This window comes from Zalophus californianus, chromosome 6 (assembly GCF_009762305.2).
Source record: "Zalophus californianus isolate mZalCal1 chromosome 6, mZalCal1.pri.v2, whole genome shotgun sequence".
NCBI classification, from domain to species: Eukaryota; Metazoa; Chordata; class Mammalia; order Carnivora; family Otariidae; genus Zalophus; species Zalophus californianus.
This window is the reverse complement of record NC_045600.1, coordinates 58,938,192-58,957,302: the sequence shown is the minus strand read 5'-3', so window position 1 is coordinate 58,957,302 and position 19,111 is coordinate 58,938,192. Positions and strand designations below refer to the sequence as shown.

Here is a 19,111-nt window from a genome sequence, read left to right as displayed (position 1 = left end):
GCTATCATGGTGAAGAACTTGGCCTACAAGAAAGCTCATTAAACATTAGTTATTTTTATTAGCCTTTGAATTTCAGCAATCCATTTATGCAAGACTCCCAATGACAGTTTTGTAGACAAGACTGCAATCAGGTGAACTGCTAGATGGATTTGTAATTAGTTATGTAAAGGATGCACAGCTAGTCATGAAAGTCCCTAGTGGACTGTGATAGGCCTGTGCCCATTTCAGCATATTTCCCAATAATTTGGATGAGAATATGGAAGATTTACTGATTGTATTTATAGATAACATCCAAATGTGATTGGTAAGATTTGGTTGGTCAGACCTCAGATAAAATTTAATTGGGATAAATGTGTGTATGGTTCTGCCCTTGGGTCCACAAGCTAAGTGCATAGATATGGGATGACATGACTCAGAGCAAATGTGAAAGACTTCAGAGTTTTAGGCCATGATTTAGTTTTGTGAGAGGAAGACAAGTGCAATCATAGTTTGCACTGATTGACGAATACCATAAAAGAGGATCATCTTTCTCCTGGTTGATCTGATCATATACACCTCACATGTCATGTTCAGATCTGGCTATCCAATCCCAGGAGCAACACTGACAAATTGGAGACCATTTGGAAGAGAGCTTTCAAGATGACAAAGCACAGTATCTCAGAAACATGTCACATAAGGTAGAATTGAAGGGACTGGTGATGTTTATCTGGGGGAAAAGCAGACCCAGGAAAGTCAGCTGTATTCAAATATTTGATTGTCAGTCAGATGGAAGGAGCTAGACCGTACCTGTATGATCCTGAGGTTCGAATTGAGACTGGTGGATGAGAGTTGTTAGGCTCTATAACAAAAAAACAACTGGGAGAGTTTCAGAGAGAAAGTGACTGCCTTTGGATGTATCCAAGTCCTCTGTTCCTCACCATGTTCAAGCCAGGATGGATGACCATTTGGTGGAGAAACTGTAGGGGAAATTCAAACATTAACTGAGTGGTGAGATAGAATGGCCTGTACTCTGAGCTTTCCTTATTCATCATCATTTCTTTACCAAAGAAATCACAATAGCTCTCTCCTTTCTGCTGCTGGGAGCCCAAACCCTCTACCTAATTTACGAGAACCTCCCTTATCTGGCCTCCTTCTATTTATTCAATCATATCTCTCTGCTTTCCCCCAAGGAAAGCTTCCCTGCTTTCCTCCTTAAATCTAGTCTCAAAAAAAAAAAAAAAAAAAAAAATACAGAGCATCCCACCAAGAAAAAAATCTTTTGATGACCTATTACCATGAATTCTGCAAATTTTCTAGGAAATCTAGGAAAACAATACTTCTAATACCTATAATGATTAAAAGGCAATTATTTAAGAGACAGAAATGCATTTGATTTTTCCCAAGCAGTAGAAATAGAAAACAGTACAAGTCTAAGAAGTACAAATTGATAAACATTGCTCAAAACAGTTATATGAAACATTAAAATTCATTTTGGCTTGTGCTTGCAACCACCAGTCATGCCAAACTTTTAAGACTAAGGGCAAATTCTATTAAAAATATCAACCAAAAGGAAACTGGCTGGCTCAGTTGGTGGAGCATGTGACTCTTGATCTCGGGGTTTTATGTTTGAGCCCCACGTTGGCTGTAGAGATTACTTAAAAAAATAAAATCTTAGAAAAAAAATCAAGAAGAGTAGATCTACGGAGGGAAAAATCTTATTTTTCTTCTTTAATAGTTTTAAGGCAATAAATAAAATACATTTTTAAAAGATTTTATTTATTTATGAGAGAGAGAGAGAGAGTGGGGTGGAGGGGCAGAGGAAAAGGGAGAAGCAGATTCCCTGCTGAGCAGGAAGCCAGACATGGGGCTCTGGGTCTCGATCCCAGGACCTGGAGATGATGATCTGAGCCAAAGGCAGACGCTTTAACTGACTGAGCTATGCAGGTGCCCCAGGCAATAAATAAAATATTATAGATAAATATGGTACTAATATTTTTATTGCTATGAAGGTGTATATGTAAAAATTTAGAAAAGGATTTAGAGGAAAATACCAACTTACCGTTAGGATTTATATTATGTTATAAAATATACATAGAAATTAGGAGTTTAAATATAAGATAGACCATTAAATATGAGAGAAAGATTTAATTCTCATGTTACAACTTTCGTTAACAGCCTACTTTATATTTTCTTAAAGGTGAAATCATCAGAATTTTTGCAAATCAGAGGAAAAGAAGTTAAGCGAACACAAAAAAGTAAATTAGAAATTCCACAACAGAGACAAGGAAGGTGTCCAAAACCCCAGTGGCATCAAAAACTACCTAAAAACAAGTAACTTCCTTAAGTTTACAAATTTTACTGCCTGAAGAGAAGTTATTTAATAGCACTGATACCTGAAAATGCAATTTTAAAGGAAAATTAAATATTTTAGAAATTCATATATATGAGGTCTAAGTTAAATTTTCCCACAGGAAGGGTTGGTGTCAGATATTATGGTTGGGGTATATGTTCTCTACTTCACCCTTCTTTCTATTACTGTTTTTGGCCAATGTACTTAGTTTAATGATATAACAATGATATAACTAGAATTAAAGATAGCTCTTTGTGAGACTAAGGAAAATTAAATGTTAGATTTGATATTTTTGGTCACAGTAATGACTAATTTGGATTAACTGCTTACTATATTCATTAATTTTGTTATGATGAAATAAAATAAAATTCAACCCAACACAAAATGTTCATAGGCCAATCAGTTTGGTAATTTAGATGACCTTATTTTTCTCTACTGTCATTTCATGTTTTATTTCCCCTCCTCCCAATTTTTAATAGAGATTCTTATGCAGGGATACAACCACAATTTTGAATAATACGTGTGAATGCAATTTAGATTTAGGGGTTTATCTTTTGCCAATCACCTTGTTGAAACTGGTTTTCTCCTTATTTTACCACTAGGTTTTTATGGGTTGGTTTATTCTAGATTCTTCTTCATTTGACTCTTTATTGGGGCTTAAAGAAGCTTTAATTATTAGCTTTTGTTGTTGCTTAGGGCATTGAAAGGTGTGCTGGACATGGAAGACAACCTTTTTATGGCCAGCCTAAACTTTGTAAATGGATATTACTCACAATTTAGTAGCTGAGAATAGACTCATGGGAAAAGAATTCCAAAGTTTATGAAAGAGTCGAATTGGCATTTAAGTGACCCTGTACATGCCATTGCTTATCTGCATTGCTTTAAGCTCATTTAGTTAGCAAGATTATGTATTAAAACAAATAGTGACAGCAGACAACAAGTATTTTACCTTCAATAAATAGTTACTGTCAGATTATCAATGAAGCAGAAACTTCTTGATTTTTTTTCCTAAAAAACCTTGCATTTAGTGCATTAAGCAAAGTAGTGTGGCCACACACAGAGTCAGAGTCTTTTCTTTTTTATGTCTTAGTGTTTCAAAGAATGACAAATAGTCCTGTTGAAGGAGAGTGTGCTATAAAAACATACAGCCTTTCTCGAGCATGCCAAAAATATTTGTAGATCTTTTTGATATATATAGTACTGTGTTAATCCATTAAAATTGAAATGAGAAATTTCCATTAAAGAGAAATAAGAATAAGATGCAGAGGAAGGAAAATGTGAGAGTTAAGAAATTTGTATAATGAAAGAGAATTTTGGAAAAATGTTTCTAAAAATCTTTTAGTCACTGCTCCTTTTTCTTTAAACAATTTTTTTTACCTCACTTTTCTCACCAGTGACTAGCTCCCAAACTAAATTGTTTTCTTGGAAATTCAGCCATCTCTTGGAAATATAATGTTATTTAGCTCAATGACCTAGGGAGATTCACTTGCAAATCTGTTATTAGAGTATGATGGGAGCATAGGAATTCAGATTGGTTGTGGTGCTTTTTCAAGGAAAAAAAATTGGTAATGTAATCTCAAGTACATTCCACTAGCCAGGACCTGTTCTAGACCGAATGATGATGTAGATGAGCTTGACTTCAGAGCTCACCTTTTTCTCTCCTCTTTTTTTTTTCCCCCAGTCCTAAGACTTTCTTAGGATCCCTGGCTTTCTGGACACCCATTTTCACTCCTTTAGTTAGGTTTCTTTGTCTCAGGCATTTCCAAATGCTTTGGTTTTACCTCCTCCCAAACCCCGCCCTACTCAAATGTGTACAGATTTTATGTCCTGTTCTTGTTGAGCCCCATGCTGCTTATATTAGTGATTCAATAATGCCATATTGTGCATAGCGATGGGTTAGGTGCTGCCCAGTACAAATTAATGACAACAGAAATAAAAATAAAACAAGCATTTCTTGAGACTTCCACAGGCCAGGGACTGTTTGTTTATTATTATCCATTTTACAAAGGCAATGGTTAGGGATTGTTTTTAAGAGTTAGGGATTTTTATTTTCATCTTATAGAAGACCTTCAGAGAAGCCAGTGATACAGCTTGCAAGTGTTAGAACTGAGATTCTGATCTAGGCCCAGCCAACTCTAAAGTCTAAATTCTTTATACGATGCTACTATCTAGAATACATGGAGCAGTTGCTGGACAGATCAGCATTAACCCATTAGATAAAGGGTCAGAAGGGGTGGCACAAGAAGAAGGAGATGTATGAAAAGAGATATTTGTAAAAAAAAAAACCCAGCAAATTTTGCAGGGAAGTTTGTCTTGGAAGTATTGTTTAAAGGGTGTTTAAACATGGACAAAAAGATAGGCAGCATTTGATCCATAACTGAAGGAACTGACAGGTATTGCTGTCCCCATGAATTGTCCTGGAGACAGATAATAATAGCTAATACCTGCCATGTGAGAGACACTATTTTAAATGCATTCAATCCTTTCTTTCTTTTCTTTGAATTGAAGTATTGTTGACATACAATGTTATATTAGTTACAGGTATACAACCTAGTGATTCAACAATTCTATATGTTATGCTGTGCTCACCACAAGTGTAGCTACCATCTGTCACCACACAATGCTATTACAATATTACTGACTATATTCCCTCTCCTGTGCCTTTCATTCCCATGACTTATTCAGTCCATAATTGGAAGTATGTATATCTCAGTCCCCTTCCCCTATTTTGCCCACCCCTCCACCCTGTCCCCTCTGACAACCATCAGTTTGCTCTCAACTCCTTTCTTTCTTAAAGTAACTTTATCCAGGATGTGCTAATGTTGTTATTTCCAGTTTGCCAAGGTATAAATAAATTAATTGACTTGCTTATTACCTAGTGATAATTTTAAATAGGATTTGAACAGAGGCAGTCTGACCCTAACCCCTGTGTTAGAAGTACAACCAGATATTAAGAGCCTTGAAACTTAGAGAAAGGAAGTTAGATGAATGCAGCAAGCAACAGAGAAGTGTTGTGCCGGGCAGAGAATTTAAAGACCAATGCGATAGAATTTTGCAGGAGGAATAGAAGAGAAGGAGAGACAGAGTGTGCAGTGCTCAATCCAACTCTCAGACCCTTGTGAATGCAAGCTGAAATGATGAGGACCTGGACTTAAGTGTGTTGGAAGTGAGGAGGGAGAAGTAGCAGCCCTGGGCACCAGAGAGGCTCATTTTTTCTTAGGATGTGCAAGTGAAGGGAAGAGGAGTCAAAGATGGCTCAGCGTTTTGTATCTTACAGGCCCAGGGATCTAGGTGAGATAGTGCTACTGAGATGAAATTTGGGAGGTCTCAGCACAAGAGCAAATAGAAACACTGAAACTTACTTTACCCATGTACAAAGGAGAGTTCAACCTTGGAAGTCATCCCCTGTTTGGAAGATGGAGAAAGAAAATCGAGTGACTAAATCAAATCATGATGAATTTGAGAGGTAGATGGAAAGCTAGGACAGCACAGGTTTAAAAAATCTCACAAAGAAAGAGCAATTTCAGGAAGGGTCGGCGATATTGTCAGCTGTGTCTTGGAGGTCCTAGAGAACATGATCTAAAGTTCATTGGATTTGATTTGATGAAAAGGTCATCATTTTGTTAATGTAAGAGTATAATTTTAGTTATTTATTTTTAAATTTTTAAAAAAGATTTTATTTATTTATTATGACCGAGAGAGAGGGAGAGAGAGAGAGCAAGCACACAAGCAGGGGTATTGGCAGTCAGAGGCAGAGGGAGAGGGAGAAGCAGGCTCCCCGCTGAGCAGGGAACCCAATGCGGGGCTCGATCCCAGGATGCTGGGATCATGACCTGAGCCAAAGGCAGACAAAGGCAGACGCTTAACCGACTGGCCACTCAGGTGCCCCAAGGGATGGAGTGGTACTGGATAGGGGCCACTTCTACCTCAGGGGCCATTAACAGTCAGTAATAGGAAAAAAATTGGCTTATAGTCAGCAGCATTGTATTAGATCCTAGTAGTTACTAATTTTATGACCGCTTCAAAATAAGCCTGCTCTAAAATAAGGATTATAATACATCCCATATAATAAGTTCATTGTGGGAGTTAGAATGTGTATAAATCATCTAGCACAGAATAGTATTAGTGGTACATGATAGGTACTTGATACGTATTTGTTGATTGGATGGCAAGTGACAATGGGAATTAAGAAAGCTCTTCATGCCTTCTTCTCTACTTTGGAAAGGCAAGAGACAGGCAAGTTCTAGCATAGTGGGAAGGAAGATGCTGCATAAACTTCAGAGACCTGGGTTCCACTGATGCTGGTTAATGGATAATGCACTACATTGTTCTATTTCTTCAGGGACATTAGCATTTGAGCAGAGTAGCAAAGATGTAATACATGATAGCTGGATATGATGTCACCAACTGAGTTAGAGAAATCAGGAGAAAAGAGATGTGGGGTGAGGTGGCAATGAGTTTGCTTTTATACCTGTTGTTTCTTAGGTATCTGTAAGTCATATAGGTTGAGATCTTCAGCAGAAAGTTGGATGTATAACTTTGAAGATCTAGTTAATGGTGATATTAAATTTGTTATAAACCAGCATTATAGTTTTAAATCTTATACATTTAGACACTCCTTTTAGAGCCTCTATTAAACTGTCAATGTATTTTATACCAAAAAGACCGAAAATGATCAAAGAAGCCCACTTTCTTTTCTCTGTTGCAGAATTCTGCAAGACTACCCCTCTCCTACCCTTCATGATCTGTGCACCACTGTCCCAGCCCAGGAGCTGCCTGTTAACTTGCACTTGGCTTCTCGAGTGTACCATACAGCTGACAAGAAAGGTCATAATACTTTGCTTGCGGTATTGGGAACCTCTTTCTTAGATAATCACTTTACAGATGAAGAACGAAGAGACAGGTAAGAGTTCCACTGGTGATTTTCTTTTAAAATAGATTTAAACTGTCAAAGAAATTCTGCCTTTGAGGTTTAGATTTTGAAGACTCAGTTCTGTTTTTAGACACTAGAGAGGAGCCGTTTTCATCCTTTTCCATCTCTTCCCAGTACATACACAGGCTAGGACACCGTCTTCATTTCCTGCTATTAACAGCATGAACCGTGGCCTATCATAGGGTAACGTTAGTTTAGTGGTGTCTAGTTACCAAAGGGTGTCCCATACATTAGCTCATTTGTTCTCTGTAACAACTCTGTGGGGTACAGATGTGAAAATTGAGGCTCATAAAAATCAGGCTGTGTTGCTAGGCTTATACAATTAAGAAAATCACAGATTTGAGATTCAAAGTCAGTCTTTTAGATTTCACACCACCTTTGGGCATACTTGAGTCCAGGGATCATGTACAAAAGTCATTGCCTCTGGAGTTTCTTCCATTTCTCTTCATGTCTCACTTTCCTTTGGCATCTGAGCATTCTTTTGTGGAGAGTATGTAATTTATAGCACCCTCAAAAAAGAGGAGAGAAGGGAATGGAGGTCACACTTATTTAGCATTGTGTGGTGTGCTTTGCACCTTTTCTTTTTAAATCTTCAACTATAAGAAGTCATAATTTCCATTTTATTCTTTAAGAAGCTTAGACTCCATAATATCAGGCTGCTTGCCCAAGTTCTCATCTTTGGATAATGATAAAAATCCAGATGTGTCTAACATAGTTTTTCTCAAACTCTTTTTCACTACCATCCCTTTAAGGAAGGCTTTTAGACTTCTCCTCCTAATTGCCTTTCCCCGTTAAATTTGAATAACCTGGATATACGTTGCATCTCTTTATAGTACTATATCTTATTTACACACACATATGTACATATGTATATGTATATGTATCTATATATACATATAGATATATGTATGTATACATATACATATACATATATATGTGTGTGGATATATATGCCATATATATAGGAAGAGTAAGTTTTCATCATCCCCCTCCCCAGGCACCTACTTTCACTCCTTTGGGGGCGATATCACCTGCCCATTGAAACTGCATATTCGTAAGTCTCTTGCCTTTCAGAAGAGCTCATAGGAATCCTGAAAAACCATCGCTGACACATTTGAGAATATTGAAAACATTAAATATTTAAATAGAAATAGAAATATTTTAAGTATTTTAAGTATTTCATTAAAATATGAGAATATTTTAAAAGACCACTTTTAATTACATGAACTATCACAGAATTATTGGTAACTTACCCACTCTTTTCATGGTATATTCTGAGCTCATTTCCTCAAACTTGACTTTTAGTAAAAATTATAACACTTTACTGCATTCTTTCATGATTTAAAATCATCCAGTTTCCCTGAGTTCAGTAATCTCAATGAAATGCAATTTGAATTCCTGTAAGAGGGTCATTCTTACGTTTATTTTCTATTTAGGCAAAAATATTTTTCAAGGATTTATTTGCTATTCATAATCTTATACATCTAAGTCTTTTAGTTTTGATTTAGCAAGTAAGTGTTTTGAAATTTTTGAAACAAATTGTATATGAAGAATTTCAGAAATTTTAAAACTTCCTGCTTCTCTAGTAGAAAGTAACAGTTCTGTATGACATTCTTTGGAATATCTTTTAAAAGCTAAAGCTGAGAGTGGAAAATAAAGACATAAACATAATCTAGTAATCATGAAACTACTATTTTGAGTAATTTCCATTAGCACTGTAAGGTAAGCAACATTTTGAGGAGTTATAGCTTCTATTAGTCATGCAAAGTGTTAAAAATACTGGTTTCTTTCCAATTCTGAATTTTTTTTTCTTCAAGTAGATCATTCTTTTTCCAACAGAGTCAATAAATGTTCTATTTGATGATGATAATTCTTGGCAATTTGTTCCTAAGTACCAAATAAGAAGTTAATTTAAGTACTGAATATTTAATTCTCTGGCACCCATCTCTTGAGGATTACCTTGCTAAACATAGCTTAACCTTTTCAAAATATATCTGTCTGCTGAGCCTACAAGTTGGGAGAAATGTATAATTTTTTCTGCACTAATAAGTGTTCTCAAGAAAGGTAATTGTAAACACAAAAATACCCTTTCATTTGGTGGTTTTTGGTTTTTCTGTGAGATGAACAGTTAACTACAAAGCATAACAATATTTGTGGTAATATAGTTTTAATGCTTTCCTAATTCTGCATATAGTAATTGTTATTTGTGGCAAACACCAAGGATATTTTAATGGACGAGCATAGGTACATACTTACGTTTATTTAAAATAGCAATATATTGTTCAAACTTACATTTATCTTGCTAGATAGCAATTTTGATGAGAACTATAAAAATGTTTCATATTGATTATAATTTTGCTTTTAAAGTTTCTATATTCTAAAGAGAAGTTTATAGTTGTTTAGTTAGAATTAGCATGGAATTTTAGATTTGGGGTTTTAAAATAAGGTAAATCATTAAAGGTGTTTAAACCCTTAGATTAAGTTAATAGTTTGGTGAATAGTCTTCTAACATCTCTTGTATGTGCATGTGTTTAAACCATGTATTGCATTCTATAGACTTGATTTTTCACCCAAGGTTATGTGTAAACATTTAAATATTTTCATATTATTCACTAACTTAACCAGGCTGCAATGTAAGAAGACTCCAAATGTGGAATAATTTATTAAACTTTTTGCTCTAAAGTTTTTGATGCATATTGCCAGACTTCTCCCCCCAAAAATTATACAGGCTTACACTGCTTTCAACAATTTATGATGCTGTTCATTTCCTTTCACCCTTATCAGACAACTAATTGTCAATCTTTTTGATTTTTTTTTCTAATCTGATGAAGAAACATATCTTTTTATTATCATGTTTTTATTCATTTCTAGTGAAGGTGAACACATTTTTAGATGTCTTTTGGCCATTTTTCTCCTTTTGAGAACTATCAATTCATATTCTCTTGTCATCATTCATTTCTTCCTTATTGATTTATAAATGATCTTTTTATATTAAAGATTTTAATTATATGTCATAGATATTAGACATTTTCTTTTAATTTGTTGTTTGCTTTCTAGTTTTGTTTATGGTATTTTTTGCTATCCAGAAGTCTTAATTTTTATGTAGTAAAAACTATAGCAATTATTCTCCATGTGTCCTAGTCTTGGTATAATTCTTAGAAAGGGCTTTTCTACACTTAAATTTAAATGTATTTTCTCATATTTTCTTCTAGTAATATCATAGCTTTCCTTGATCCATCTGTAATTAATTTGATAAAATAAGCATTATTTTTTCCCAAATGACTGGTCAATTGCATATCATTTATTCAATAAATCCTCTTTCCTTACTAATTTGAAATGCCAACTTCTCATACCTTAAATTCCAGTGTGTTACTGAGTCTATTTATGGACTTATGTTCTATTTCACTGACTTGTCTATGTAAAATTGCTTGTGTATTTTGTTGATCCACCATCAATAAAGAGAGAGCTAGCAAAAAATGCTGTCCTACAAACATTGGCTGACCTTCTCAAGTCAGGTTCACCTTATAGCCAAGCTTCCTCGTGGTAAGCAGCGCTTAGGCTATAGATCCCAGACCTAATCCTCCACTTGGCTTCAGATTACAAGAGAAAATCTTAGTCACATTTTGAAAAAATATGGACAGACTGTTAGTTCTATACATTAAAACAGTGGCAACTGCAACAGTTGGAAAACCAAAGGCTGTCAGAATTTAATGTTTAATTTCATTTATTATTTTGTTACAAATTAATAATAAAAACAGTACTTTAGCAAATATGCAAGAAAATGCAAAAAACCCTTTAATTATTCAAAATCTTGCCATCCAGAGATAGTACTGTTTACATTCTTAAATAGATGATTCCAGACTTTTTAAATTTAATTTTATTTTATTATGTTATGTTGGTCCCCATACAGTACATCATTAGTATTTTTTTAAAATTTTTATTGTTATGTTAATCACCATACATTACATCATTAGTTTCTGATGTAGTGTTCCATGATTCATTGTTTTCGAATAACACCCACTGCTCCATGCAGTTAGTGCCCTCCTTCATACCCATCACCGGTCTAACCCATCCCCCCACCCCCGTCCCCTCTAGAACCCTCAGTTTGTTTCTCAGAGTCCATAGTCTCTCATGGTTCAGATTCCAGACTTTTCTGTATGCAAATAAATTGCATAGAAAAAACTGGGATAATGCTGTGTACCTAATATGTTGTAACCTGATTTCTTAAACTGTGTTGTAATTATCTTTTCATGTCAAGGAAAACAGATCTGAATAATCACTTAAATCGATCAGCAAATATTTTTTGTGTACCTACTGTGTGGCAGGCATAGAGTTAGGCACTTAGGGAAGCATGTGCTAACATAATCCCTGCCCTCAGGGAATGTGGAGATTAGCAGAAAAGAACGGTGGTAAATTACTTATCAGGAATGTAACAATTAATATGCAGATGTGCAGGGTGCTGTGGAAACTTGGAAGATTTCCTGATTATCTTGGAGGTTTGAGGAAATGATAACTTACACTGCAACCTGAAGAGTGAATCAACATCACTTGGGAACTTGTTAGAAATGCAGATGATTTGAATGCATGTTGAAGTTTGAGAGTCCCTGCTGTGGACAGTTGGAACTCATCTAAGAATTGGAAGGAAGTCTAGCGTTGGAGAACAGGAGGAGCAGTGGTGCAATGGAGGCTGAGTGGAGGCATGAATAAGATCATGTAGGATTTCATAGATGCCCTATATGTGTGTGTGAGGGCATGTATATGGAGCCTTGGGGGAGAGATTCTTATTCACAGTGTATTGGGAAGCCATTGATAGAGTTTTTTGAGGAAGAATGACATGATCAGATTTGCTGTAAAATACACAGTCCTCAACTTGACTTTTTAGTAGGATTTTGCACAGTTGCATTAACTCTTCCTTAAAACACTTTAATCTCTTAACCTTTGGGACTATACTGTTTTATGGTTCTCTTTCTGCCTCCCTGACTATGTCTTCTCAAGTCTCCCTTGCTGGTGTCTCCTCATCTCTTAAGTTCAAACTACTGGAGTGCCCAAACTTATACTGGGACCTCTTTTCTCCCCTACTTACCAAGGTGATCTTATCCAAGACCATGGCTTTAAATACTGTCTATATGCTGATGCTATCATTTACTAAGATACATGCAGAAGGATGTTCATTGTCCTTATAATAGTTAAAAACTGGCAACAACTTGGGTATTTATCAATGGAAGATTTTTTTATGGCACATCCAATGATGAGATGCAATGCAACCTCGATTAAGAACAAGGTAGTGTTCTGTGTGCTGAAAGGAGGTAGAACTAAATATATAAACAGATATATGATTATATACAAATTTGTGTGTGTGTGGAAGGAAGAAACTGTTAACTGTGGTCCTTTTGTTTTCATTATAGATTGTATACTAATTCCATAAAAAATGAAACTCTGTCCTATTTTTTGTGTGCTTTATATGGTATATGTTTGCCCTTTTATTTTTAATCTTTTTTAGTTGTGTCCCTTGTGGATTGCATAGACTAGAATAGTTCTTAAGCCAATCAAAAATTTTCTTATAATAGGTTGGATCACTCCTTATTCATTTATTATTATATCAGATATACTTGATATTATTCTTGTCATCTTACTTTATATTCTCTTTCTCTTGCTATTTCCTATAATCTATCATATTAGCCAATATTTATCCATGTGTTTTTTTTTTTGTTTGCATCATTATCTGAGATCTAACATTATGAGATAGAAATCTGAAGCCAGCCTATTTTTATTTTATTTGCAAGTAATCTGTTTCCTCTCTACTCCTCCTAGATGCTTCTAGGACTTTAAATTTTGCCTTAAATAATGTCACTAGCACATGTTTGGGAGGGGATTGCTTTTCAATTAATTTTTCCTGATACACAAAAAGCCCTTTAAATACGCAAATACACTTCTTCAGTTTAGGACTTTTTCTATTTTATTTTAAGTAGTATTTCCATTCTATTTATCTAATGACTTTCTTCAGATATATCAATTAGCCATATGTTGGATCTTTATTATCTATCCTTTACATTTATCATCACTTTGTGTACATTCATCTCTCAAACTTTTGTTACAAATCAATTGTTTCATTTTCTGTGGTATAAATTTTAAAAATTTCTTCTAACTACCATTTTATTTATTTATTTAAAGATTTTATCTATTTATCTGAGAGAGAGAGATAGCGAGTGGCTCAGTTGGTTGAGCAGTGACTCTTGAGTTTGATTCAGGTCATGATCTCTGGGTGGTGGGATCGAGCCCTGAGTTGGGCTCCCCCCTCAGTGGGGTGTCTGTTTCTCTCACTCTCTCTCTGCTCCTCCCTCTGCTCACATGCTCTCTCTCTCTCTCTCAAATAATAAATCTTAAAAAATACTTTTTGAGTTCTATAATAAATTTTTTTCAAAAGAATGTTCTTCATATAACTTTTGGATGCTATATTTCTTTCTTATACATTTCAGACTCTCTTCATAGAATTTATATTTGATTTTTCTGTGTACTCAGTTTGAATGAAGATAGGTCATTTCTGGTTGCCCAAAGTTAATATCAGATAGATTTACCTGGCATTTCTTGACTGCTCATCTTGGAGGCATTAGAATACTATGTTTAGATCTTAAGTAGGAGCACCAGAAGATGCAGTTTTATATTACTAATTTAGTCATTCAGAATCCTGAAACATGTTGGGGGGTGGGATGGACCAGGTTCTGAGAATTTTGCCTCTACATATTTTTTCTGTGATTGTTAAGTATTATACTAGAGGCCGGCCTTTTCCATTGTTTTTTCTATATTATAAAGATTATTCTAGGCTTTTTTTTTTCTGTGCATGCACATATATTATATATACATACATCTTATGAAAATAATATTAAAGATGTTGTTTTTGCAGTTTATATTCCTTCGAGGATTTTTATTTTAAAACTGAAATACAGACACATGAGTAATGATCTTGATTACTATCTCTACTACTTATAGTTTACAAATGAACTATATAAAGTGTGCTTGCATTTCAAAGATTTTATCTGAATCTTCTAAATATTGTAGTGATATTTGCCTATGAAAACAGAAAATTATCTAATAGAAAACGTGTTGAGATGCATTTATTATATAATTTAGTATTTTTTAAAAGATTTATTTGAGAGAGAGCGAGAGAGAACATGAATGGAGGGAGTGGCAGAGGGAGAGGGAGAGAGAGTCCCCAAGCAGATTCCCCACTGAGCTTGGATCTTGACATGGGGCTCCATCCCAGGACCCTGAGATCATGACCTGAGCTGAAATCAAGAGGCGGTTGCTTAACCAACTGAGCCACCCAGGCACCCCTTTATTATTTAGTATTAACAACAACTCTATATAGACAGATAAAACCATTCCATTTCCCAAATGAAGAAAATGTAGTTCAGAGATTCGGTGACTAATCCATGTATATAGGGCTGGTAAGCTAAGATTCAGATCTAGATCTCTCTGACTCTAAATGTGATTTCCATTATATCCTACTGTTTTGTGAACTTGTGAAGACCCTCTCACTTTTTCTTTTCATGCTTCATTTTGAATACTTGTTCTTATCTTGTTTTCAGAACCAGTCTTGATATAAGCCAGAAAGAATCTGAGAAGCTCTAGTTGAGTAATTTGAGATATTCTTATTTTATTTAACCCTGCTGTTTTATATTTGATCCATTGCAACCCAACATTGGAAGCAGGGCTTCTGCTTATATTAGGGTGGAGGTTCTTACATTGCTTGTTCCCTCTTGCCAACTGAAATCCTATTTCTGAGTACTGGGCCAAGGCTGGGGCCTTGCTAACTGTGGTAGACTTCTCTGATATTAATTGCTTAATTACTGAAAGCTTTCACTGAATACTGCCTGGCAACCCATTACCGGTTGCCCCCCACTAGAACGTGCCATTGTCCAAAGCCAGAATTTTCTGATGCCACTTCTAGTCCACTACCACCTGTGGTCTGTCCTATGTTCGGAATATTGTGTTCTATCTTCTGCTCTATATTTCCTTCCAATGTGGGTATCTGGAACTGACTTTTCCCTGCTATGCCCCATTTCCTGCATTGTCTTCCATTCCTCAATGGTTAGGTTTAATCTTGGCCCCACCCCCATAGCTTAGTTAGCCTTGTTCCTTGCTACATAATCCAGACAATGACCCAAGATACACAAAGCACATAAGACTTAATTCCTGTCTGAGGTCTAGCTGGGGATATGTCACAGAAGCACAAGGATCTTACCCTTCTCCTAGCCTAAACTTCTCATATTTATGGATGAGGAAACTGAGGGTAAATTTCACACTCCAAATCACAGTTGGTGGCAGAGTTAGAAGTAGAATCAATAGTAACCTCAATTAGACTTCTATTATATTCATTTTTTGATAAATAACCCTTATACCTAGGTAAGCCTTAAGCATATTTAAAAAATACAGATTGGGATTACAGAAGTCATTTTATTATGCACTATCAATGTTTCATGAGATATTAGATTAGTGTATTTTTGATTTTATATGGAAGTATAAAAAAAGGAATTATTTGGACATTTATCTGATTTCATAACTCAATATGTGAAAGCCGAAATTTTTTTTAAAGCAAAGCAATGTCATTCCACCAGATGTCACTGTTTGCATGTAACAATGAAGTTACAATGATTAAAAATAAAATCCACTTCCTTAATCATATTTTGTAATAAAAGAAAATCTATATAGTTTTATTCTTATTCTTCTTTAGATTTATTATTTTATTAAGCCTATATTCCCTGAATTTTTAAAAAGTATTCAAAGTGTTCATTACTTCTGCTACAAATTTTGAAGACTATACTAAAGAAAATTATTTGTAATCTTCAAGAAGACAAACCCTTAAAGTTTTTTCTAGATCTAGGAGTTTGCTTTGCCAACAACATTCTTTGTAAGTTACTATTAACTAAATTGTAGATTGTGACCCAATAAGGGGCTGTGAAATCAATTTTGTGGCTTGCTGCAAGCACTTGAAAAAACTGTTGTGTAGAATAGAATACTCTATTGCATGTAAGTATTATTTTGGCAAAACTTTACACATGAACATTCTTAAAATATCCCTGTACACATCTTCTTTGAGTTGTATAAAAGCAACTGTGAGCTCCATCCTGTGAAGCCTCTTCCAGGTTTTGTACCCCAAGGAGAAAGATAAATTCACTAAGGAAGGGATAGCAAAGATGTCGTGGGGGGACTTCTGTGTTAGAGTAACATGGAGGAGGGTAGAAGGGTGCTGGAGGGAGACCCTTTCTCTATGCATCAAAGGATGGAGCTCATGTTCACTTTTATGTAGCTCATAGAGTATGTATGCAGAGATTTTATTTTTATTTTTTAAAGATTTTATTTATTTGACAGAGCGAGAGAGAGACAGCGAGAGAGGGAACACAAGCAAGGGGAGTGGGAGAAGAAGAAGCAGGCTTCTCACTGAGCAGGGAGCCCGATGCAGGGCTCAATGCGGGGCTTGATCCCAGGACCCTGGGATCATGACCTGAGCCGAAGGCAGACGATTAATCACTGAGCCACCCAGGCGCCCCAGTATGCAGAGATTTTAAAAAAGTACTCACAGCTTAGAGCAAATGTTTTCTAAGCTTCTTTGATAGCAATCTACAATAAGAAATACATTTTATATCTCTGGCCCATAGGAGACAAGGAAAGAGGTTTAACTCACTCTGAGAGAGGTGGGCATGTTTCCTTCATTCAATACCCTCAATAAAAGCAATAATAATTATAATATCAACCACTTAGTGAGCATGCACTATGTGCAAACTCTCACATATGTTATTTAGAAGCATTAGACCCTGAAAGACCTGATCACTGTTGCTGTAGATAGAGGAAGAAACAGACCTAGGAAGGAAAAGTGACCTACCCCACATAGAACACCAAGTGCCCAAAGTGGGGCTAAAATCCTGGTTTTTAGCCTCATTCCAAAAGCTAGCTCTTCTCACTATATCAGTGCATTTTAGGCTCCCTCCCCCCCCGCCGATAAGGACCACTTGGAGTCTATGATAAGTGTATAAATTCCTAGGCTCTATCCCTAACCCACTGAATCAGAATCTCTAGAGGAGGAATCTGGGAGGCCATAGATTTGACAACCTCCCAGAATATTCTTATGATCAGACTGTTTTAAGAAAGACTTTAGTACATCAGTGGTTTTCACACTTAAGTGTACATCAGAATCGCCTGCAGGGCTGGTTAAAACACAGATGAACAGGTCCACCATGAGATTCTGATTCATTGAGTATAATGGGGGTCCAAGAGTTTGCATTTCCTAGCATGTTTCTATGTGATGTTAATGATGCTGGTTAGGGAACACCCTTTGAGAACCACCACAGTACCTGTGATTCTCAGTGCCCCAGGACAGAGTGTGGGACTGGCTTTGGCTGTGAGACTTCTCGTGCTGAGCCAAAATACAACAATTCTTATTCAGTACTTACTACATTTGCCTCCACAGAAGAAAGAAAATGAGTAAGACTCCCTTTTTCTTCAGACCAGTCTATGTCTACTGTGAAAAAGATACACAGAATTAGAAGTAGTATATTCTACAATGAAAGATCAGATCAAATGCAGCAGGAAAACTAGGGAAGGAAGGATGAATTTTGACTGGGTAGAGGGGGATTTATAAAGGTGTCATGAGGGAGTTGTGATCTGAAAGTCTTCTTTTCATCATTTTTTGCAGCCACACTGTATTGTCATTTGGTTTGCCTGTCTTCCCTGCCGCCCCTTAGTAATCTTGGCCCCTTAGGCACCTTTTGTATAGTGAATGTAGGTTCAGCCAGGAGTTAGGGAAGGGAAGTGGGATTGGCAAGTAGACGGTGCCCAGACTGTGGAGGAGCCTGAATGTGGGGTTCAGGAACTTGAGTTTATACAGTGTGTGTAGTCATTAAAGTATTTGGAAAGGGGTGACTGTTGACACCTCTGGCAGGGTATATGGCATGGATTGGAGGTGGGAGAGTCTGAGGTAAGAGGCTAGTAACGATGATATCATAGGACTCAGATGAGAGAAAATGCAATGGACAGGACAGACACCATGGAAGGAGAAGGAGCAGAACCAGTGATTACTGCTGGGAGTGAAGGAGACGGTTATGAAGAGATTTTCCATCTGAAATGGTGTTTTCCAAAGGATTAAGTTCTTCTCTCTGGAAATAAAGAAAGAAGTAGGGAAAGTCTGGAGAAAATTTTCAAATAATTCATTTTTGTCATACAGAACCAGTTGCTAATCTTGCATATGCTTTCACTAAGCTTCTCTGCACACATCTACCAGAGCACAGCTATTCATTCTAAAATATCCAATGGCTTCTTTCACTTCTCTTCCTGTCAACCAGAATGTCTGTTTCTTTAGTGAACATTTGGAATGTAAAAAGACAATAAGATGGGAATGACTCTTACTACCTTGTTTTTGGTATAGAGCTAGATAAAATTATAGCAGTATCTCAAGATGGCTTCTTAAGGTCACACCTCTCCTTCCTGATCTTAGAAATACTTTACTGATCTTGACGTATGTGCTTTCTTGGCTCATTATTGCAACCAACAGACTTTGCCCTGTTCTTTGTTTTTCCTATATGTATCAGTCAGGATTCAGTTGAAGAAAACAAATATTTTTAGTCATTTTAAGCAAAAAGGGAGTTAGTAATGAGAATTTGATGCTTATAAAATCAATGGAAGGATTGGGAAAATGGGCTCTAGGCAGGAAGGGCTTCCAGAGATTACTCACAAAACACGCTTAACTGGCTGCCAAGGGAGCTGCTCCTTCTAGTATAGTCAGGAAGGTGGTAAATCTGGAAGCCAGTACTGGCAACATAACACCTTAGTTCTGATTCAGGGATCCAGTGGCCTCT

The 19,111-nt window shown here is 36.1% G+C and overlaps 1 protein-coding gene across 1 annotated transcript in view; it reads left to right on the top strand.

Annotated features, from left to right (window-relative positions):
• TTC6 (tetratricopeptide repeat domain 6) overlaps nucleotides 1–19,111 on the top strand; it is a 203,354-nt gene that overhangs the window by 79,828 nt on the left and 104,415 nt on the right. Inside the window, exons 5-6 of the mRNA XM_035728139.1 lie at nucleotides 2,177–2,310; nucleotides 7,038–7,232. Coding sequence (XP_035584032.1) covers nucleotides 2,177–2,310; nucleotides 7,038–7,232 — 329 coding nt within the window. The remainder of the gene's footprint in view (nucleotides 1–2,176; nucleotides 2,311–7,037; nucleotides 7,233–19,111) is intronic.